The 23,577-nt window shown below is 36.4% G+C and overlaps 5 protein-coding genes and 2 pseudogenes across 13 annotated transcripts; 3 read left to right on the forward strand and 4 right to left on the reverse strand.

The window, feature by feature from the left end:
* The first annotated feature begins 444 nt into the window (after nucleotides 1-444).
* Nucleotides 445-983, forward strand: LOC104763978 (uncharacterized). The gene has a single exon (XM_010487396.1). The coding sequence runs from the start codon at nucleotides 539-541 to the stop codon at nucleotides 746-748; it is 210 nt and encodes a 69-aa protein (XP_010485698.1). The 5' UTR covers nucleotides 445-538; the 3' UTR covers nucleotides 749-983.
* A 595-nt stretch (nucleotides 984-1,578) lies between these two features.
* On the reverse strand, nucleotides 1,579-2,168 carry LOC104763967 (uncharacterized). Its single transcript, XM_010487384.2, has one exon. It carries the CDS (start codon nucleotides 2,076-2,078, stop codon nucleotides 1,875-1,877), a length of 204 nt encoding a protein of 67 aa, XP_010485686.1. The 5' UTR covers nucleotides 2,079-2,168; the 3' UTR covers nucleotides 1,579-1,874.
* A 680-nt stretch (nucleotides 2,169-2,848) lies between these two features.
* LOC104778584 (pentatricopeptide repeat-containing protein At1g06140, mitochondrial pseudogene) lies at nucleotides 2,849-5,154 on the forward strand (annotated as a pseudogene). Its single transcript, XR_015594953.1, has one exon. The product of XR_015594953.1 is annotated as a pentatricopeptide repeat-containing protein At1g06140, mitochondrial pseudogene (transcript).
* A 34-nt stretch (nucleotides 5,155-5,188) lies between these two features.
* On the reverse strand, nucleotides 5,189-7,963 carry LOC109132183 (pentatricopeptide repeat-containing protein At1g06143 pseudogene; annotated as a pseudogene). Its single transcript, XR_015594952.1, has 2 exons — nucleotides 6,037-7,963; nucleotides 5,189-5,763 (listed from the first exon to the last, which is right to left on the reverse strand). The product of XR_015594952.1 is annotated as a pentatricopeptide repeat-containing protein At1g06143 pseudogene (transcript).
* A 6-nt stretch (nucleotides 7,964-7,969) lies between these two features.
* LOC104763950 (transcription factor EMB1444) lies at nucleotides 7,970-13,148 on the reverse strand. Of its 7 annotated transcripts, none has more exons than XM_019243308.2 (12): nucleotides 12,141-13,003; nucleotides 11,596-11,739; nucleotides 11,306-11,387; nucleotides 11,193-11,234; nucleotides 10,937-10,996; nucleotides 10,679-10,798; nucleotides 9,950-10,523; nucleotides 9,339-9,820; nucleotides 9,129-9,230; nucleotides 8,831-8,977; nucleotides 8,565-8,690; nucleotides 7,970-8,324 (listed from the first exon to the last, which is right to left on the reverse strand). In XM_019243308.2, the coding sequence occupies exons 1-12, from the start codon at nucleotides 12,233-12,235 to the stop codon at nucleotides 8,238-8,240; spliced, it is 2,061 nt and encodes a 686-aa protein (XP_019098853.1). In that variant the 5' UTR covers nucleotides 12,236-13,003; the 3' UTR covers nucleotides 7,970-8,237. The 7 variants fall into 7 exon arrangements, with proteins under 7 accessions (XP_019098853.1, XP_087364118.1, XP_087364121.1 ...); XM_087507992.1 differs by having other exon boundaries at nucleotides 8,831-8,971; nucleotides 12,141-12,944; XM_087507995.1 differs by having other exon boundaries at nucleotides 9,950-10,474; nucleotides 12,141-12,776.
* A 5,608-nt stretch (nucleotides 13,149-18,756) lies between these two features.
* Nucleotides 18,757-19,746, forward strand: LOC104763930 (ethylene-responsive transcription factor ERF094-like). The gene has a single exon (XM_010487340.3). It carries the CDS (start codon nucleotides 18,859-18,861, stop codon nucleotides 19,567-19,569), a length of 711 nt encoding a protein of 236 aa, XP_010485642.1. The 5' UTR covers nucleotides 18,757-18,858; the 3' UTR covers nucleotides 19,570-19,746.
* A 1,147-nt stretch (nucleotides 19,747-20,893) lies between these two features.
* Nucleotides 20,894-23,320, reverse strand: LOC104778583 (transcription factor bHLH89). Its single transcript, XM_087508020.1, has 4 exons — nucleotides 22,873-23,320; nucleotides 21,876-22,652; nucleotides 21,378-21,785; nucleotides 20,894-21,297 (listed from the first exon to the last, which is right to left on the reverse strand). Exons 2-4 carry the CDS (start codon nucleotides 22,623-22,625, stop codon nucleotides 21,175-21,177), a joined length of 1,281 nt encoding a protein of 426 aa, XP_087364146.1. The 5' UTR covers nucleotides 22,626-22,652; nucleotides 22,873-23,320; the 3' UTR covers nucleotides 20,894-21,174.
* Nucleotides 23,321-23,577: the final 257 nt, after the last annotated feature.

The following is a 23,577-nucleotide window of genomic DNA, read 5'->3' on the forward strand; positions in this document are numbered from 1 at the left end:
ATGGATGACTGACGGATTTATGTTGACTCATCACGAAGCTAACTACAAATATCAAAAAGTCTAACTAGAAAATTCCATAAAATCGAACCAGCTAGCATTCAGACCAGGTTTTACAATTTCGTTTTGCTTTGTGTATATTCGAATTAGATGGGGACATGTGCCATTCGTTTCCGAGCAAAGCGAGGCCTTTGTCTAATACAAACTGGAAACCGTGTTAGAGTAACTCGTTTGATCAAATCCTACGTCTGATGTTTATCAAATATTGAAAATAATTTCTTTTGAAGTAAAGTCAAAGTCAAACTGCAAAGACAACCTAAAATATATATTCATATTCGAGTTAGTGAGGAAAATCCCAAAGTCAAGCCATGATGTGTTGACCAATAACTCTATATATATGTGCCATTATCGAATTAAAATGAAACCCCATGCAAAGTAAGGAAAAAAAAAAGCCCTACTGCCCTACAACAGCTTTACGTGCACACACACACACACACAAAAATAAGTCATCCTTTCCGGAAAAATTAAGATACGAAAGAAGATGAAGAAACAACTAATGATCGTTGTTATGTTAGTTACCTTTTTCGTGGTTTTCTTGGACGTCAATCAAGTTGAAGCCATGAGGCCGTTCCCAACAGCTGTAGATGAGATCCGGTTTGTGTTCCAATCGCTGCAAAGGGGTCCAGTAAGCGGGTCAGGTCGAAATGGTTGCACCAACATTCCCCGTGGTACACGTAGGTGCCATGGTTGAATCGAGTACCGGTCACTTGATTCTCTTCTTCTCAAAACACAACCAGAGATTCTTTGATTCATTTTAATTGAGATATATGTACATTTTCTTTGCTATAATTTTCGAGCCGAAAATCGTACTAGTCTTTGATATTTTTTCACCATATTGTAAATGATGTAATTATGTAAATTGCAAAACAAAAAAAAAGATGGTGTGTAAATAAATTGAATTTTAATGAATGAATTGGTTTGCTCCATAGTACGTATTACGTAATACACATATGTTCCTTTTTTCTAGTAAAATATATCCTTGCTCGTAATCATTAGAAGGTTACCAAAATTTTGCAGACATAAGCTACACTGAAAGACAAAAACTGATATGTGTACTATAATTTTTTCGACGATAATACAGTTTAAGTGCTTTTCCACATCCACATTTAGTAAAAATTTAAGTATATCACACAAAAAAATATATTCTTTTAAAAGTACATCAAGTGCATAATTGAACTAACAGTAGTGCTCGTACATAAAATATATACTCTACCGTTTTAAGTAGAAAAATTTGTTTAAAAATATCATTCAGTGCATGCGCTATGTACCATTATATTTTTCCGTTTGCTTGTTTGCTCGGAGGTTTAGGGTCTTGTCCCTTTCCTAGTTTCTCAGGTCCAAGAAAGGCGGCTGATTATACCATATAGACAAGCGTAAAATCGTCATGTCCCAAACAAAACTCGAATTATATATATGAAGAGAAAAAAAAAAACTCCTCCAAAAGAGGGTCGTGGATCGGGTCTACAACTATACTACCATATTTTGTAGTTTTAAATCTTGACAGCATATTACAGTAATAAATAATAAGAAAATTTCTTAAACTAAAGAATAATAAATACTTAATAACCAAAAAGGTACATATTTTAGTTTATTTTTAAAGTTACATATTTAGAGTTCATAAAACAAATAAAAGAATAGCTAATCTCATCAACTAGTTTTGGCAGATTTTACCAAGTTAATGAATACATACATTTGCTTTCGTATGAGTTACAAGTGCGTCAAAATAGAACCAATACACAAAACTGGTTTGTGTCTATGATAATAATAACCTTTAAAAAAATAATAAAAATGTAAACACAGACGCATGACGTGACGGCTCACGGGCGGCACCTGCCCGAACCTCCTGGGATGTTTGTGCAACCGTTTGGACCTGACCCTGGAACCTGACCCCGTTGTAGCAACTGAAACACGAGTCGGATCTCACCGTCGGGTCTAGCTGCTTCGACTTGTGTGGTGTTCAAGAAAATCATAAAGAGCCCGAGCAAAATCACCCCAAGTATCAATTGTTTCTTCATCATCATTTTTGTCTCTTGTTTGGGTATTCAAAGTGAAAATAAATACTTTTTTTGGTTTGGCACGTAAAAGTTTTTGTATGTCTTTTACTCGTTGTTTGCTTTGTATCACATTTAGATTGATAATGGCTTATATATATAGGGTTTTTGATTATGGTGATTCGTTAGCTTGGTATCTCTGTGTGGTTTCGGTCTTACTTAGATATTCTTGTGCCTTGACTTTTACTAGGAAGGACTTGGTTTTCAACATTTGAATCCATGCTGCCTATAAGAATTGATCAAACAAATAAAGACACGGTTCTTGCCTTGGACCGCAATGTATATACATTACAAGTAACTGAACCTGAAAAAAAAAGAAAAAAAGCTAAACCAAATTGCTAGACTTATTTACGTTAGTAAAATAGAGTCCGGTCCAGTTTTATTGGAGCAAAAGTATACTTTTGTAAAATCATTTAATTGCATACTCGGTGTGTCAAGATAGTAACAGGTTTAAATTGAAGCAATAGTGGTCAATTTGATATCCAATGCTTACTAGGTACAAAATTAGAATACATAATTCAATTCAATATTTATGACGACGATTTATATTCGAGTATGGGAAGTCAGGATGACATGATAACATTTAAAAAAACCGGAACCACTAAGCAAAGAACTTGGAAAGTGTCAAATGTCTCAAAAAGGGGAATCCCATAATTTAATAAGAAGAGCAAAAAAATCAATTGGCAATGTTTGATTCAGTCTTAACTCTTAAAAGTCTCGACCAAAAATAATAAATGAAAACATATAATATGGTTGGCACTTGAGCATGTGTATGAAATCACCCTATAAATTGATCACGTATAAAGTAGTACAGTATAAAACTAAACTACTGTATTGTATTCATTGTTTCACTTAAGTAAAAAAATACACGTGGTTTTACCATAAAGCCAAATTTACTACCTCTTTAAGGGCGTTGACTTTTTTCTCGCGGCGGCGCTAAATTACCGTCGATGTCACCGGTGAACAGAAGCAGAGCTCTTTTATCAATCCTGACCCAAACCAAAACGCTACACCATACCCAGCAGGTTCACGCCAAGGTCATAATCCATGGTCTCGAAGATGAAGTTGTTCTCGGATCCAGTGTCACTAACGCTTACATCCAATCGAATCGTCTCGATTTCGCCACCGCTTCTTTCGATCGAATCCCTTGTCGGAAAAGGAATCGGTATTCATGGAACACGATCCTCTCTGGTTACTCCAAATCCAAGAGTTGTTGTTATAGTGACGTCTTGCTTCTTTACAATCGCATGAGGAGGCATTGTGATGAGGGCGTTGATAGTTTCAATTTGGTGTTTGCGATCAAAGCTTGCGTTGGTTTAAGGGTTTTAGATAATGGGATGTTGATTCATAGCTTGGCGATGAAGAATGGGTTGGATAAGGATGATTACGTTGCTCCGTCGTTGGTCGAGATGTATGCTCAGTTCGGTGATATGGAAAGTGCGCACAAGGTGTTCGACGAAATTACTCTGAGAAACTCAGTTCTTTGGGGAGTTTTGATGAAAGGTTACTTGAAATACTCTAAAGACTCAGAAGTGTTTCGTTTGTTTTATCTCATGAGAGATGAAGGTATAACGCTTCATGCGCTTGCATTGATATGTTTGGTAAAAGCTTGTGGGAATGTTTTTGCCGGTAAAGAAGGCAAATCAGTACATGGATTATCCATTAGAAGGAACTTTGTAGATCAGAGTGATTATTTACAAGCTTCCGTTGTAGACATGTATGTGAAATGTAGACTGTTGGATGATGCTCGTAAGCTATTTGAAAGGTGTGTTGATAGGAATGTGGTAATGTGGACTACGCTGATATCTGGGTTTGCAAAGTGTGAGAGAGCTGTTGAAGCGTTTGATATTTTTAGGAAGATGCTTGGAGAATTGATACTTCCAAATCAATGTACTTTGGCTGCCCTTCTTGTTTCTTGCTCAAGCATGGGATCTCTAAAGCAGGGGAAGAGTGTTCATGGCTACATGATAAGGAATGAGGTTGAAATGGATGCTGTAAATATTACATCTTTTGTTGATATGTATGCTAGATGCGGGAATATTCAAATGGCTCAGAAGGTTTTTGATGTGATGCCAGAGAGAAATGTGATATCGTGGAGCTCGATGATCAATGCTTTTGGGATAAATGGTCTGTTCGAGGAAGCTCTGGAGTGTTTTGATAAAATGAAGTTGCAAAACCTGGTTCCAAATTCGGTGACGTTTGTTTCACTTTTGTCAGCCTGTAGCCATTCGGGAAATGTCAAAGAAGGATGGAAGCAGTTTGAGTCCATGACAAGAGACTATGGAATTGCGCCAGAGGAAGAACATTATGCGTGTATGGTTGATTTGCTAGGTCGAGCTGGTGAAATTGGAGAAGCTAAGTCATTTATTGAGAATATGCCTGTGAAACCAATGGCCAGTGCTTGGGGAGCTCTTCTGAGTGCTTGTAGAATCCATAAAGAAGTTGACTTAGCAGAAGAAATCGCGGAGAAGCTCTTAACTGTGGAACCCGATAAATCAAGTGTCTACGTCTTGCTTTCTAACATATATGCTGATGCTGGTATGTGGGAGATGGTGGATTGTGTGAGAAGGAAAATGGGCATGAAAGGATATAGAAAACCCATGGGACTATCTGCAACTGAAGTCGGCTAGGAAATTTAGGTATTGATTCCTGCAGCATGGTTTTGAGGAAGAACCTGTGAAGTATGAAACACCAGGGCAGACATATGATGGGAATTACTGTGGGAGTTGGGAAACTTTCCAAATTCAAGCTTCATGCAGTCAACCGTAAAAGAAAACCCATGAAGATTAAGATAAGACTGTTGATGAGAGGTGGTTGCTGCCGAGTCAAAGTTGCTGTCATAAGATACGTGATATTCTTAGAACAATTGAAGAGGTTGTCTCCCTCACTCACAAGGATCTTCGCTTATCCAAAGCTAATTGCGAGCTGGATTTTTCACACATACAAAAAACATGTGATTAAGCTAGCGATCAGGAATGTGGTTTTTGTTTTTGGAATGTTGGGAGAATCGATACCTCCAAATTATATATTTTGACGACCTTTCTTATTTCTTGCTCGAGCTTGGCATATGCACAACAAAAGATTTAATGGCTACTTTGTTACTTGCTCTAGTTTAGGAATCATAAACGCACTACAATGGGATACAAGAAACAGAGAAAAAGGAAAAAAAAAAAAAAAAAAAACCAGGTTTGCTCACAATCTCAAAAAAACCAAGAAACTGAGTTTGTAAAGTTGTTTGAGACGGCATAGAAGGCAGGTGGACAGTACGAAGCTCATGACTTTCTTTGTAACACAGAGAGTCATGCAAGTAAAAAACATCAAGAAGCAGCTTGAGCACCTTACCAAGCATAAGAACCGAACGATCTGTTCTAGTGCCACAGTTCTTCAGCATTGGAGACCGTTGCAAACAGAGATCGTCAAGGCTCTGCCACCAATCTGTTTCCTTGTATCATGAATTTCACTGTGACGAAGAAACTTGAGGAAACAAACCAAATTGCAGTGAGCTCAAGGACCACAAGATCTGCTCTTTTGCAGTAGCCCTGTTTCGACGTTGAAGGCAGAGCATCATGATCCAAGAATTTCACTGGCATTCCACCTCCAAGATGTACCACAGTGCCTGTAAAGCTCATGGCGGCAGTCTGCTTCATTAGAGAACCTGCAAAGACGGCAGTAGTTTTGGAAAGGTGACTTTGGATCTCTGTCTGCTCATGGTAGATATTGTAGACATTCTCTTAATTTTCTAGCTTCAACATATTTTGTACCGGATTACTCTGACATTGCCAATAGATAAATAAGGTATTCACAATTTGTTTCTGGCAACGATCTCACACCCTTTTAAAACCCTACTTTTATTGAAATCTAGGATACACATTCCAATACTTTCTGATAAAGCTTTCAGTTATCTGAGAAAGTTTTGGTTTACACATACCTGAGAGAATACGAAGGCTTAGTACTCCAGTCCACGATCGATCACAGGTGTGATTGCCAAAACTCACAATGAGCAAAGAAATGCCTTTGCGGCTCCAAGTGATTGTTTCTATCTGGTTATATGCTCCAATGATTTGTTTAGCTTTTAGTCACTTTAATATACATTCTCAGTTTCCGGAACATATCCAGCTAATCCCATCTGCTCATATATCTCATCAAGCAACAAGAAAACTTCATCTGAAGCTGAGTGAGACTTATCAGCTGCAGCAAACATATGATCTCGTTTATCTATCCGAATCGAACTTGTTCCAGGACATATCTTTTCTATACCCAACTCTTTCATCTTTCCCCTAACCTCTGCAACATCTCTCCACCTGTTTTCTTCTGCATACATGCTAACTAAAAGGAAATAATACCCACTATTCGTTGGCTCCAAAACCATCAGTTTGTTAAACGCAATTTCAGCAATCTCTAGATTCTTGTGAATCCTGCACCCATCAAGCAAGGCCCCCCAGATAACCGCATTAGGTTCAAACTCCATATCTCCAATCAATCCAAGAGCCTCATAGATCAACCCAGCTTTGCTGAACAGATGAACCATGCATCCATAATGTTCAACATTAGAGACAATGGAATAGTCATCAATCATACTATGATATATCATCCGGCCTTCCTCTACAAGACCTGCGTGAGTACACGCAGTCAGAACACTCACGAAAGTGACACTGTTAGGTTTGACTGACTCTGACTTCATCTTGTCAAACATTTTAAGTGCTTCTTGTGCACAACCATGAGCAGCCAGCCCTTCAATGATCGAATTCCAACAAAAGAGATTCTTTTTTGGCAAATTGAAGAATATCACAAGTGCCCGCTCTAAGCTACCACATTTAGAATACATATCTACTAGCGCAGAACCAATGTAAACATCAAGAACAAACCTTTTCTGTACCATGTACATATGAACCTCCTTACCTATTTCTAGCACACCGAGATGAGCACAAGCTGAAATAACAGTTGACATAGTAACCTCATCAGGAACAATCCCTTCCTCCGTCATTCTGTAGAACACTGCAACTGCTTCACTATATCTCTTGTTGTGTGAGTAACCGTTGATCATAGTGGTCCATGAGACTATATCCTTCACAGGCATCTGATTAAACAATGACTCTGCTATTTCCAGATTGCCTAATTTCGGAAATCCATCAATCAAACAGTTCCACGTAGCCACATTCTTCTTCGGCATTAGGTTAGCTAAGGAACTCGCAGATTCCATATCCAAGACCTTTCGATAAGCTGAAACCATCGTAGTCCAAGTAATATCATCTCTCTCAGGCATTTCATCGAACACTTTCCTGGCTTCTCTGATTCTACCAGAGCCTGAATAAAAACCGATTAGAGTCGTCTGAATCTGAACATGTAACCCAAACCCAAATTTCCAGATGTGCGCCTGAAGTGATTCACCAAACCCAGAAGCGAAAGCAGAAGCCTTTACCAGTGAAGAGTACGTGTAGCTAGATGGAGAAACAGAGTCTCTGAGCATACGAACATAGAATTCCAGAGATCGAATCGGGTGGGAACAAGTAACGAAGCCTTTGATCAACGCGTTGTAGACGAAAACATTAGGTGCCTGCATCTGGGTCATTGAGGAAACTGCAAGATCAAGACGGTTAAAGGAAGTGCAAGCAGTGATGAATTGGTTCATTAAGTGACAGTCTTCGTTTTGGCTTATCTTGATCATGGCGGCTAAAGCAGACTCCAGTAGCTTCGGGGTTGAGCATTGCTTGATTAGTTGTAGAATTGGAAGAGTTTGGAAGAGTGAAGTTGAGCAACCTCGGAGGAGAAGATGATGGTGAGAGTGTGCTGCCCGAAGACTACGCACATTGGCCGAAGCATTCATGTAAGAAGAATTTGAGATTGTCTGTCGATAAAGAAGATGCAGACTTTGAAATCTTATATTTAAAAGGTATCAAAACAAACTCTCTCAGAGAAACAGAGGGTTGCAATTTTATCTGACAAGACACAAAACTGTGCAATACTAAAGTGTTTCCAATAGAACAAGCCCAAAAAAAGAGTCACACACACACACACTGCACTATACATTCACAAGCTTTTTTTCTTGTCTCTGTTTCATCATGCTAGTCAATCCTTATAGTTGTTGATACATGAAGTCGAGTCTGTATGATTGCGACGAGTACGTTGGTGCTACATGTTAATTGTGGCCTTGGGTTGAAATATCTGCACAAGAGACCACAAGATGTCCATCCGGTGCATTACTTTGTTGTTTTGGCCCTGCCATTCATTAAGAGTATCCAGTTATTAGATGTGATATAGCAATACAACGATCAAGGAAAACTTTAAGAGAACTTTTTGTTTGCTTTCTTTTGGGATTTCAAACAAAATTAAGTTGTTTGGTTCCGTGTTTAAAATAGTCCAATGGATGGGTACTCAGATCCTCAAGTGTTGGGGTCTAATTCATAAGGTGTCTGACTTTAAAGTGGAGACTGTTCTAACTTATTCCCATGTACGTACCTCCACTACAAAACATATCCATGTTTTCTCGCCTTGTTTCTCTGTGATGCCTCTGAGGATGATGAGTTCCAAGCTCCTTATCAGGTTTGCTATCTCCAGAAAGTGGCTACACTCTTCGCATAACATCTGTTCAACATCCAAAACACATTCAAGCAATGAATTGCATACACTGGCAAAATTCAGGATGATAAATGCAGAGTTTGCCAGTCGTTCTGCCGAAGTGCTTCAAATACATGAAAAAGGTCATGACAAAAAAAAAGGCACACCTCGATAAGCATTACTCCATCTTTGTCCAGATTCTCCACCATGATTGAGCACACTTGAAGATGCCCTCCAATCTCTACTGCCCAGCTCGAACCTTGTTCAGTGCTAGATGATCCTAGGGTGCCGGTATCTTTGTGTTGCTTCTGCAACTTCCAATTTATAAACTTTTCAGAAAACTTCACAACCAAATTTGATAATTAATCATGAATAACCGGATATGTCCCTTCACAAACCATGGAGAATATAAAGCAACTTTTCTTGGGAAGACGAGAAATTGTTAAAGACACCTGAGTTTTTTACCTTTGAACTTGCACTTTTACTGAGCTTGTCAGCGTGCTTAGAGACATTCTGCAGAAAGAGCATGTGCTTGATCGTGCACTCTAGCAAAGAATCAATACTGCACTGTAAAATATAACAACATTGTTAGAAAATAGCATACCAAAATAAACAATTTATGACACTAACTGCATGAGTGCCGTCAATCACATTGCTTTGAATAAAAAAAATCACCTTAGATCCATTAGGCACAAGCTCCCTTAGTTCTTTGATACGATCCTGAATAAGTTGCCTGTCCCTTGGACGAGGCCGAGAACTTTCACCTGGTTTAGCTCTCTTTTTGTTCTTCTTGGGAATTTCCAGGGACGTCGGAAACTGGTCGCTGGAGGAACTGAGACATGTCGATGAAAACCCAATGGAAGAAAATGCCCCACAGATATTTGATGGATTCTGTAGGATATGCCCCTCTGCTTGAGACGACTGGCTAGTCACACTATCAACTGGGCTAACAATACTATGCTTTTTACGACCAAAAGGTACTGCCTCTGCCATTTCAGCAGTTGTAAGCAATGACTGCATCGACCTGCTTGACGATATTTCACGACTTACATTACCATCACCATTACTCATATTAGCAATCACAGCATCTAGAAGATTCTCAGGGCTGGAGTCGAATGTCAGGTGACTATGGCTCATATCATTTGTTCGTCTTATATCTGCAGCAGATTCAAACTTAGCTAGCTCCTCATAACCAGTGCTCGTTTTACTGAAAGCAGGCCCTAATGCCTCTAACAGCTCACTGCCAGAAAAAGAAGACAAAGATGCAGTTAAAGCATCCAACTGACCTGACTCAATTGTCTTCTCCTGCCTATATTCTGTGTCTTTTACATATGTACTTCCTTGGCACTCAGATGGTTGGAAAACCTCATTTTGATGAGATGAATCTGTAGCTGAATTGTGTTGTGGATATGATGGACCTGCTTTTAGCCTATCAGTCTGCATTGCAAAAGAAGATGAGCCTGCACTATCACGCACATGATTCTTCGAGTACTGTTGGAAATTAGGACCTGACTCTCTTGAGTATCGGTATCCACCAGTTTCCTCATCATAATTTACCTTACCCATATCATGTATACCCACTTGATTCACGTGTTTAGTATCAACCACATCAGCTAAAAACCCACTTGTAACACAATCATTTCTTCCAAACATGGAAGGTTGGACTGCTTCAAGCCCACCAATTACTTGAGTAGTCCTCTCCATCTGAAAATATGATGGAGTGAAATTGTATGGAAAGTCTTCACTTCGATTACTTGTGTTTTGAGATACAATATTTAACCCTTCCACATCCATAGCTTTGTCAAATTCTCCTGAGAAATCAGGGAATGCCTCATGTAAGCATTTGGAAGATATTTTTGGCTGCAGCAAAATTATACAACGCATCATGGTTATACTCAGCAATACAATTGGGGTCAGAGGCGATAAACAAAACCAAAAAACCTCTTCCATGTTTACGAACATAACTAAAACTGCAGACAAACATGAAACTAAATTTGCATGAGAAAATTCATTACCAGATCAGAAGGACTATTATTATCACATCGCATTAAATTTGACGCATGGTTTGCCAGTGGATCCTTAAGTGCCAAAAAAAAATGCCTGATATGAGTCACCAAAGCCGGGTTTTCATCAACCTGCTCAACCAAAAGTATACAGGAAGATCGCATTCAAATGTATATATTTTTCAGTGGGAAAGCTTTATTTCTGCGTACTATTATTGTATAAGCTACTCTGAACACCGTATACGATTACGGTTCGAACATCTTACTTACTTTACACAAAGAGCCAAGCTGCACAACTCCACAAGAACCAACAGCTACTATAAGAATAGTCTGCAGAGAATGAAGAACAAAACTGTAGTAAAAAACTTGAATGCAAACATTTAGGAAAACAAAATTTCTTGTCAAACGGATCAAAAAGACACAAATAGATGAACGTAGAAATATCTAATCTAAGTAGAAATACCAAGAAAAATTCAACAAGAAGAATATCTTAGGCTATAGATAACAATATGCAATTGATACATACCTTGATTCCAGCAGAAATTTGACTCTCCCAACCGTTGTGAACCTAAACGAAAAAACATTACTTTTAGACAAGAAGTTGTCACAGAAATAGATTCTCAAACACAAAGTCCCAACCTGAAATGTCGAGTGAGAGTCGTCCAAATATTCAGAGAAGATCCATTGATGTTGTCCAGAGATTGCCACTTGTCCTACAATCCTATAACAATGGAGAGATACGAATGAAGATGTTAGCATCATTAAGTAAAACTCAATCATCAAAACGAATTAACATATGATGTTCCCGTTAAAAGAGTAAAGTAACTACATTAATGTCAGACTCTTATACAACATCAATAACAGAACTCAAAGCAATGAAGATAGCAAGAGTAACAAGCACAGTTCATCAGCAAGCAAATTTTCCTTACCCTTCTCCAAGAGAGTGTACATGATATGACATCTTAGCTACAGCTAACCCAAGGGGGTCATGTGCGTAAGGCCCTCCATGCAAGTTCCCCGGTATCAAACTGCGCTCATGATTAACATAGTACACATCGTCCAAAGTAAGCACCCTGCAAATGTTTTAATAGTCGATAAATGAGAAACTTCAACTTGTCTTCTAGAAATAGAAGTTTTCTGTTTATCCTCAAATATACTAAGTTCTCCATAGTTGTCTCTAGATAAAGACTGGTCTCAACACAAGCACATATCTAAAAAGTCCCCTGTATGGAAACTTAACCGTCTAGTGCATGTATGCCTTTACTAATTCCATGAGAGTAAGCAAATAAGCAAACGAACTAAACAATGAAAAGCTATCCAAAATTTAAGGTTTACATTCAAAATTTACAAACATATTGACTATCCACCTCTCAAAGCAACCAGGCCAACCTTAAACCAAGCAGAACAAAGAGCATCCAATTCCCATATCTCCACGGATAAACAGTAAAGCAATAAAAATTTTGGGATGACTTACATTGGAGAGCGATGATTGAGTTTCCAGAACACAGCATAGTTCCAATCCGAGTTGGAGCAGAGGCTCCTCAGTATCTGTTGTAAGGTAGAACCCATCTAAACCACCACCCGTCACCACTAAAACTCAAAACCACCCCTCTAAAAACGCTTAAAAACCAAATCGTCAAGGGTCCTAAACCCTGATTCTTTATCAATCAATCCGACAAGAGAATCTGTGTCTAAACAAACAAAAAAACCCTCTTTTTTTTATTGGTTTCCTATAGATGAGGAGCACGAATCTACTAACTACCTCTGTAAGAACCTCTTCCAGCTTGTTCTCTTCGCAAACCAGCTCTCGGGTTTATTGGTGGACCTACTTCTCCCAGTGAATATTGCCTAGTTCCCATTCCTCTCCCAAACATAAAAACAACCCTTAGCTCTAAGAAGAAATTGAGATCGAAGAAGAAGAAGAAGAAGATGAAACAGAAACAGAGTCTAGCTTATGTCATGAGACATTGATCCTTTCTCTAGAGATGATGATACGCTCTGAATCTGCATCTATCAAAAAAAGCTCTATAAAGTTGGAATCTTTGTCGACAAATCCACCAATAAACGCAGAGAGTTGAGTTGCTAAAAGCCTAAAAAAGACTTCTCCTTCTCCTTTTTTTAAAGGGAGCGTTGAAGAAGAAGAAGAAATTGATGGTCAGAGAAACAGGGCTCACGTTAGCATCTGGGATAATATATCAGAGTTATCGTGCGCTGGGCTAGGTGCGTATGCTAAACCCTAGGGTGGTAGTAGTGTCGGGGGTTGATTAAAAACAAGCATGGGATTAATATGTGGGGGTAAACATTCGAGTGATATCATCTCTAATGGCCAGCAAAATCATTCACCAAGTGAATTTTTGTTCCTTAACTTTATTCTACTTTTTTATTTTTATTTTCTTATAGAATATAATTACACAATGTATTCCAGAATTTTGCTTTGGAAGTACTTAATTACATGACAATCTTTGGAATATAATGCCTCTCTATATATGTTGATCTGATCTGTTATGTACTTATGTGTATGGTTCGTTCTCTAAGCACATTTAAAAAAAATAAAAAATAAGAATGTATGATGGGATTGTGGTCCATACCAAAATCTATGGAATCTAATGATTGTTGGCATTTTAAAGATAAAAATCATAATCTCCAAACAAATTCCATATGTGTTTCTCCTCTCTCACTTATTTGTCTGGTCATGGTGTCCTCTTTGGCTGGTTGACATATGTAATGACTATTGACTAATGACAATACATGTGTGAATGGACAAAGTTGTGAGTCAGTAAAGTGTAACCCTAAAATATAACAAGATATTTTCTTCAAGTCTACATGTATGTATTTCGTTAGTCGTAAATGTTGGGGAAGTTGTTATAAAAAAGAGAGAGAAGTAGGTGATGATAGAGGAGGTGTGATTGTGAAAAATAACAAGTGTAACAAGAAAGAAGCCTCACCTTTCGCTTTCAGTTTCACACTTCTTTGTTTGACATTTTGTACTTGAGCACATTCCATTTTTCCTTTTCCTTTTTTTTTTCTCTTATCCTTTACTAATAATGATGTATAACACTCATTTCCTAATTTTTGCTGTGTAGTGTATACCGTCAGAAATAAGAGAGAATGGGAAAAAGGAAACCGAAAGTTGTATGGCTTTTACTATTGAAAATTATGATCTCTTTTTCTGCATGTTTTTGTGGACGAAGCCCCAGTACATTTATGATTCAGGTCTCCCCATATGGAAGAAAACTATAGATTATACAACTTCTCTTTTGGTCAACATTATACCACAACTTTTATAGTGTTTATAATTAACTTGAGAATAACATAAGAAAAAAAGAAAAAAAAAGGAGGATACTAAATTAGTTATTGTTTTTATTTAAATGGATACGTGCACTTAAGAAGTTTACATAATAAGAAGCCCATCGATATCACTACTTCATCTCATTAAAAGATTAGTCCATAAAGTTAATGTTGGAAAACAAAATAGGCCCAATCTAAATTTTCCCTTTGTTTACTGCGGCTCACGGAAACTTTGGAATCTATATGAAGGAAGCTTAGCTCGTTTTATTGCGCTTTCAACTTGTTTCCAAGACCACCCACAATTTATAATTTTTACAATAACGGACTAAATTAATTATTTGATCAGCTTAATGGTTTAACTTATTATATAATTGATTTGGCAGAAAACTAACTAGTTATTTCGTTATTAATTAATTCAGATTGAATAGTTAGATGGAAAACATATGTGTTCAATTTAGTTTTACTATATACTATTAATCTTAAGTCTTTTGGTAGTGTTTAGATAAACCCGTTAGCTTGAATTTCTTGTATCTCATTGAAACAATGAAACGTAAGTTTTCAGAAGATATCTATAAATACAGGCTTTTATACTAAAAAACCTTGTTGAATTTTCTAAATTACGGGTTACTTAATTTCGAAGCATAAGTGTACTAGTTAACTATTATCTTAAGTGCGACCAGATAGATAACAAGCAGATGGAATATTTTGGAGGCACCACCTTCAGAACCACCCCTAAATCATTGTCACTGGCGTCTAACGAACGATCAACGGTTGAAGGGAGACATTATAATATCTATATGTTTGTTAAAGCTATGTTTCAGTATGTGGCTATATATAATATATACAATAATTTATTTTATGTATTAATAATGCATACGTTGCACTCATATAGAAAGGGGCAAAATAAAAAGAAGAAACAAGCTTTCAGTTTTTATTGTGTGTGGCGACTAAATCATGCCCATATTAATAAGCACGTGTTGAAATTGAAGATGCATGCACTTTCTTGCATTCAAATGAAGGATAAAATAGAAGTCCATGTTCAGAAGATTCTATATTTTGTCCAAAAATAAAATTATTAGTCTGTCCACAAGTTTCAGTTTAATTCATACTTTATCAGGCAAGAAATTAAAATACATTATTCTAAAACTCAAACTATATATATATACCATACGTTATTTATAGTAGGAAAAGTGGATTACTCAAAATAAACTAAAACTTTTTCCTTTTCAACAGCTAATTTACTTCAAACCATTAGTTATATAAAATAATCAAATTTGAAAGTGTAGATTTAGGAACATAGATGCATGCTCTCTTTGACCAAACAGAAAAAAAAAGATGCATGCTCTCTTTAGTTAGTTGAGTTTAATTAGAGTGTTGCTGGTTTTGGAAAGATCAGCCTTTTTTCATAAAAAGAACGTTTTAACAGAAATTCGGTAAAAAAAAATTAATCATTTGATGCCAAAAAAATATCAATAGATTCCTAAAAAAGAAAACAAGCAAAAAAATTTATATGAAAAAAACCTCAATCGCTTTCCCTTTAGCAAGTTGAGCCATTATTATATATAGAATACTACACCAACTACTAGATTTGCTGGTTTTTAATAATTCGCAATCAAAATTTTACTTTCTTAATTTTATTGATGATGAGTAGGGTTATTGAATGGCATGCATGTCTGGATTTTCTTGGTCGCCAAGAAGAAAAAAAAAGTTTTTGACCATCACATGAATTTAATATTCCAAAAAGAAAAATGGGTTTACCTTTGACCCTAGCAGACTAGGAGAGGAGGCTCGAACAAAAAGTAAGATTACAAAGATTAAAACAAAATAAAAAGAGAAGAGTGTGCATGCACCCGTCTCTCTTGCGCTACAGGTTTATTATTGTATTTTCAAGTTGCGCGATATAATTAAGCCAATTATATTTCAATGGTCCACCACTAATAGGATCATCCCACTAAATTAGTTTTTTTTACATAAATCTTGATATAATCACTTTATTAGTTTGGTATTTCTTATTAAACTTTTCATAATTATCTTTCTAAACCTCACTACTTTTTATAAGTATCACATATTTAGTCCCCAAAATTTCTTATTAATCCTGAATTGGTCGAATTCAAATATGCCTTCCCGCAAATTTGATGCTCGCCCATCCTATATGGACCAAAACTCTAGTTGCGTACGGTAAATGGTTTACACGTAAATAAACTAAATTCAAACCCTAGTTGTATTAACAACCTTCATAATATATGATTATTTATTTTTTCCGAAATTACTTACATGGTCCAATTATTATATTGTTTAAATATATATATATATATATGTTCACGACACATGTGAGGATGAAAAGAAAGTTTTTCTGTACGTGATCACGAAAATTTTCCAATGTGGCAAGAAAAACTCTTTAAAGAGTTTCCAATGTGGCAAGAAAAAATTTAACCAAAAAAAAAAAAAAATGTGGCAAGAAAAAGTTTTCTTTTTGTTCGTCAATTCGATTGCTCCACGCCTCCAGCCCATATGTATTATATATAAAAAAGACAGTTAAAATTATTTGGTTGTCGAAGATAAGTAATTATTTTCTTGTTATTATTCTCGTTTGTAATATCAATATAGAAAAACTTTTCCAACAAAAACAATGAAAAATCTTTACAAAATATATATATATATATATATATATAGACCATCCAAAATATTGTTATGTACAAATAATTTTAAAACAAAAATTAAGAGCATATAGCCATATAGGCTGCATAGCTCCAACAGAATATAGCAATTTTGTTTGTGATAATGATATGACATTGTATGAACTATGAAGGGGTATGCACTTGGACATTTGAGTCAGTATCAATCTAGTTTATTTGGAGTAAAACTTAGAATATCTCTATTATTTTTCTCCCTTCTTGCCGTAGGTCCAACAATTGATTACTCTGCAAACTACCATGGCTTAATTAATTTATTCCCACGACTGTTAACAAAAAGGACAAGTAACTGAATTTTATTGTTTATATAACACATGAGATTTATTCGTATGAAATTGTATGATTCGTTCTCAGATAATTTTAGATTCAGCAAATGTTTCCACGTTTTCTAGAATTATTGTAGTAGCTACCATCTTCTCAGTTTTAAAATTCCGATCCAAGATATATATATTTTTTCCACAATATATTAATCTTGTAAATCACGGTAAATGTTTTCTTCATTCTATATACACATTAACACATAATCTGGTTGATGAAATGAAGATCACCAAAAAGCTATTACTCGCAGGGAGGGAGTGAGGGACCAAGCACGAGATTAATTAATCATCCCTGTTAATTAACACTCTAGCCTAGGCTAAAACTTCCAAAGAATCCAAAGCCAGTTATCGCCGAGTGGTCCAATGATTTTTGTAGGCTTCGAATTCGAACCTTCTTAGCTACCGTAAATTTATCGGACCTTCAAGTTGCATCTAAGACGACCCCACATTTTGGTCCAATCAATCCTTTCTGATTACTGTATATATATGGGTATGCTCATCTTTCTACTTTCTACCTCGTAAATTATCATGCAATCAAACTCAATGTAATCAAAAAAAAACTTCTTTCTTTTTTTCTACTGAAAGGCTTAATATTTTCTCATTTATTGACAAACATTTGTAACATTTTCTTAAACAAATGAGCTGTGTCTTACGTAAAAAAACATGCAAAAAGGGCCTTATTATAAACCTAAATGCCACGATGATTCTTTTTTGTTCCATAAATTTTCTGTTAGGGAGAATAGCATATTAAATGCTTCAATTTAGAACTCTTCGTGACAATGTTAAAAACAAAAAACAAAACAAGATTGTTAGTACACGTTAAGTTTGACTATTTTGTTACACATTTTGTATTTCTATTTTATTTTTTTAGGATGCTGCAAAGGGAAATTCAGATGGAAGAGAGGGTCATAGGCAGAGACAGAGGAAGATGTCATGATAATGTCTTGGAGGCTCGGGTTTGCGAAAGGCGGAAGTGAGGATCTAGGCAGTTGCAAGAGACTGAGTAGGTCAGGAGTTGTATGGTTAGGACCTAAATTCACAAACTCTTGGTAACCATTGTCCCAGTTATTCGACTGTTGCGCATATGTGTGGACACCAAAAGATAAAGGGACAAGTCATAACAAGTGTTGAAAATACTTTTCTACCAGCAATTATAGTGAAGCAGAAGCTTTGGCCTTGTATACATTATATACGTAAATGCTGTAGAACTAGTTAAGGCTCCAATTATAGAGGTGGCGGCGATAAAACCTCAGCCAATTAATTCAACTTCTTGATCGTGTACGAAGCCAAAAAAACATCAAGTCAATCTTTAAGCCCTAGCTAACAAAGACTACCATTCAACAAAACATTTTACCAAAATATTCTTCATTTTTTTTTATTCTTCATTTTTTTATTCTTCATTTTTTAGATCTCATTAGCTTGTGAATTGTGATTACTCTAGCTAGCCTCTATGTCTTAGAATGAATAATTGTACTATATACAAAAATGGTGATCAAAGTGTCAGTATAACTCAATGATTATTTATATTTTACATATCCAGTCATATACAGATCAATAGATGTTACCATCACAACTCAATGATTATGTATATGACTGGATATCCAGTCATATACCCTCTCTCTCATTCTTTTATATTATTCAGCACCAATTATCTTTTCGCCGGCCCCATTTTGTGTTTTTATGATAAATGGTGATAGAGCATTCGGAGGCAGCCTAATTGTCATATAGGACCCAATTGGAAATAAAATATATATTTAAATATTAATATTTTGAATAATAGCCCCTAAATTCAAATATCTAATCGGTTCATGTCTCTCGCTATATATATTTCCCAAACTTATTGCCACTGAAGAGATATGTCACAATAAGAAAACCGTTAAGGAAAAGATTGAAAATGGAATCTCAAACTTCCTTCTTAAGTGGAGAGTTTTCCCCGGAGAACTCTTCTTCAAGCTCATGGAGCTCACAAGAATCATTCTTGTGGGAAGAGAGTTTCTTACATCAATCATTTGATCAATCCTTCCTTTTATCTAGTAGCCCTACTTACTACTCTGACGACTTCCTCACATTTGGATCATCAATCATCAAAGACGAAGAAGAAGCCACCATAGCAGCCGAGGAGGAGGAGGAGAAGTCATACAGAGGAGTGAGGAAACGGCCGTGGGGGAAGTATGCTGCCGAGATAAGAGACTCAACGAGGAAAGGGATACGAGTATGGCTCGGGACGTTTGATACTGCGGAGGAGGCGGCTCTCGCTTATGATCAGGCGGCTTTCGCTTTGAAAGGCAGCCTTGCAGTACTCAATTTCCCCGTGGACGTCGTTAAAGAGTCTCTCCGGAAGATGGAGAATGTGAATCTTAACGATGGAGAGTCTCCGGTGATAACCTTGAAGAGAAAACACTCCATGAGAAACCGGCCTAGAGGAAAGAAGAAACCTTCTTCGTTGTTGACATCTTCTCCTTCTTCTTCATCCAACTCCTCTTCTTCGTCTAGAAGTAGAAAACAGAGTGTTGATACGACGCAACAAGAAAGTAATACAACACTTGTAGTTTTTGAGGATTTAGGTGCTGAATACTTAGAAGAGCTTATGAGATCATGTTCATGATCTTGATCAATTTTATTGTAATTTGAGTGAGCTCTGTTTTTTTCTTTATTTATATAGTTTTCTCTTTATTTTTATCCGATGAAAGAGATGTGATGGCGATGTTGGAAGTGTATTAGACGTCAAGTCTTGCGGAAAATCATGTATCATGTAATATATGTACATCTCTCTTTACCGTAATGCTTATTTTCTTAATATTTATTTTATTCAATATTTTCAACAAAAACTGATCCGAGGATATTTTAAAATATAAAATCCAAAATCCTCTCAACTATCCGAGGAAACAAAAAAAAAATAGTCAAAGGAAACCTAGATTGAGTACTAAAACTCTTATCACAAAAAAAAAAAAAAAGGCAAAGTCAAGTCAAGCTAGAAAGAAAAGTTTTAAGTACATATGCTCTGCATCCATATTCTCTTGGTTATTTGATGGGCTGAAATTTTTATTATCGAGATTTTGTGACGTAGTTAACGACACGTCTGCATCCCAGCGGACTATGAACCGATCAACCTGCAGAATTTATAGTTGAATACAGAACAATTTATGATCACAGGAGAAGGGTTTGATATGTTATGGACCTTGACGGCTTTAGCATTAACATGACCGAGCATAACTTAATTATGCTATTTTCTCTGTATATATATAAAGTTCATACGTACGTATTCTCGTCGGAAGAAACTGTTCTAGCTGGCGTAGCTTCACGATTCGATTAATAGCTAATTAGCCACCTTGACAATGACGCACTCGAAAGGATTGAATGTAAAAACTAGGATCCAATCATATTTCCCTGATAATCTCTAGACTGTAATGAAATTAAATTATGCATTACGTCACTGATGATCTTTCTCCTTAACATTATTAATAAGTACCATTATTACTTCTCTATCCGTTTATGTCTTTTATCTCGTACAAGTCTGTTTCAATATCTATCCGTTTATGTCTTTTATCTCGTACAAGTCTGTTTCAATATAAATGCTGTTCCGATAGTAGTTTTATTATGTGATCCAAAAAATAAATTGATTTATGAAGATCCTTGTTCTGTTTAATTATTGTAGTTAAGAATAGACAGATTAGATGATTTTTGTCAAATTTTACATTATTTTCCAAAGTGACACTTGTTACAAAATGAAAGGGGTAAACTTGAATAAATCTGCTCTAACCATAAAGCACTTGCAGAATTTAAACCGACTTCACTTGGGCCAAACTAACAACATTATTGGGCTTTACCAGAAAGAGGCCCAACCAAAACTAATCCTGAGCCAAAACGCACAGCTCCACCTTAGCTGTTGACTCGACGACCAAAGTCAACAATCAAGAACGCAAAACTTATGTTTAAGAGTTAAGACTTAAAGATGAACAACAGTTACAATGAAACGTTTGAGATTGTTTTTTTTTTAATTATTAAGATCAAAGGAAAAAGATGGAACTCTCACTCTCTCTCACATACAGAATCAAAAAACCCTAAAAAGGGGGAAAAACAGAGGCATAGCTAAAGCCTAAAGCCCACACAGCTAAGAACAAAAGTGCGAAAACATTACTACTAATGTGATTATTAAATCATCCATAATTAAAAGTAATAACCAGCTAGATATGATAAACGCATTACGGCATTAATCACTGGAGTAGCAGTGATAGCCATTAATCATCGAAAGAGCTTCCACGTATTGTTTCTCCAACACTTCCATTACTCTGTCTGCTATGGCGCTTGCATAAACACTTGATCCTTCACAAATCTGTTCATCACAATTAGTTACTCTAATACGGTCTTTTGAAACTGATATAAGGATTAAATTGAAAGATCTATGAGAATAACCTTGGTATTGAACAAGAAGCTGTGGTGTTCACCGATCTGTGCCCCAGCAACATGGTGAAGATCAAGCTGAAGCTGGTCAATGACTTTAGATACGAACAACAAACTATTGATTTTCTTCTTCTGCACGATCTTTATCGTTACTTCATCGTCTATGATACGTACATCAACCTCAGTGAACTTTGATTTCCTCTTGAGCCACGAGCATCTCAAGGCATTGTTCTTCTTATTGATCGAACTCTGTTCAACCACTTCGCTTTGAGCCTTGAAGTTCTCATCAACAACATCATCTCCTTCCCTGTTCCGCTGCTTTATTCTCTTCTTTTCCACTAGCAGTTTGAACTCATCGATCGTCCTTAACAACTCTTTGATGTAATCTATGGCTTCTCCCACGATTGATGCTCTGTCACTCTACATATAAAATTAAGGAAATACGGGTTTTAGTTTGTAAAGTTTATTACTTGAAAGAGAAGTAATTAAGTAGTATATTAGTATGATGACCTTAGTGGGATTTGGAATTAGACTCTTTAAGTCACCAAAGCGGTCTTTGAAGTGAACTCTTCTCTCGCGTTCGGTAGGGAAAATTTTCCGTTTTCTCGATCCTCTCCCTTTACGGTTAAGACCAACGTCGAGGTTGTTGTTTTCTTCATCATACAACAAATTCACTCCTTGGTTTGTCTCAGCTTGATCTTGATCAACTCCAAGAAAGGTGCCATTAGGATGCTGCAAAGGGAAATTCAGATGGAAGAGCGGGTCATAGGCAGAGACAGAGGAAGATGTCATGATGATGTCTTGGAGGCTCGGGTTTGCGAAAGGCGGAAGTGAGGATCTAGGCAGTTGCAAGAGACTGAGTAGGTCAGGAGTTGAATGGTTAGGACCTAAATTCACAAACTCTTGGTAACCATTGTCCCAGTTATTCGACTGTTGCGCATATGAGGAAGGATCTTGAAGTACTGTTTGATGCATTGAACTCTGGAATTGATGATGTTCACAGTTAGGAGGAGTAGCATTGATGTGAAGCTGATGAGCATGAGCTGAGGCAGGGGCAGCTAGAGAAGGATCTTGTGGGCTTAAGTGGAACTCAGAGAGATCTTCAAGACTGCAGTTGCTGTTGTTGTTGCTACCGACGACCGTGATGGTTGGTGGTGGCTCGGACGGAGAGACACTTCTCTCAGCCGTCAGTTCTGCCGGAGCATTTGGATCAAAACAACCAATTTCTTCAAACATGCCTCCTCCTCCTCCTCCTTCCATGAAACAGGTCTAGAAGTGTTTCAAAATCTGCAAACGTATTACATAATTATGATTTCCGGTAAAAATTATATATAGAGAGAGCTTATTAGAACCTAAACTCGAACAATTCTGCTCTAACCATCTTTATAATCAACTTGTTCAAAGCTCAAGTAGATTCTTGTAATATATAAAGATCAGCTATATACATATATACTAAAAAAGTTATTAGAAAATAAATGACTAATAAAAAGAAGATAATTATTGTTACCGTCGTTGGCTGATGAATTCTCGGAAGAACCTTTATTTTTTTCGGATTAAAGCATCCAGAACTCACGCGAAGAAGAGAAATGCAAAAACAAGTCTCTCTCTCTCTTTTTTTTTTAAATGCCTATACGTTTGCAAGTTGAGAGTACAATAAAAAGAGAGGATGGAAGCTGATAAAGATTATTTTTTAAAAAATAAATGTAAAATTGCATAGAATTACATATGCTATTTATTTTTTGGTCGATGAGGGGACAAAAAAAAAATGTTAATTTCAAAACAAACTCTTTTTATCGTTCAGTTCTTCTTACCGTCTAGTTTGATAGTAGAACTGTGTAATTGGAAAATATGATTACCCATTTTTTTGGTTCTGCAAATTCTAATGAACTTAAAATAAATGACATGTCCATATTTCTTTTCCTTTTTTTTTTTGTTTGATAAACAATGTTACACACGCATATATACATGTAATTTATGTATCACATATATATAGTATTAGTTGTTGTGTTATAGTAGAGTGGGTATATATAACACAAGGGATTGTTTTGTATTTGTGGTTGGAACATGAAAATAATCACTGAAGAGTGGGGGCACAAAAGACCGGCCGGTGATTAGTTACAGTCTGTAAGTTCCATGACGGATGATGATGGGTCCTATCACGATTCTCTCAGGGTTTAGGGGTATTCCCGTCTTTTCTGTTTTCGAGATATTA

The sequence above is a fragment of the Camelina sativa genome, chromosome 3, assembly GCF_030686135.1.
Source record: "Camelina sativa cultivar CO46 ecotype springtype chromosome 3, ASM3068613v1".
NCBI classification, from domain to species: Eukaryota; Viridiplantae; Streptophyta; class Magnoliopsida; order Brassicales; family Brassicaceae; genus Camelina; species Camelina sativa.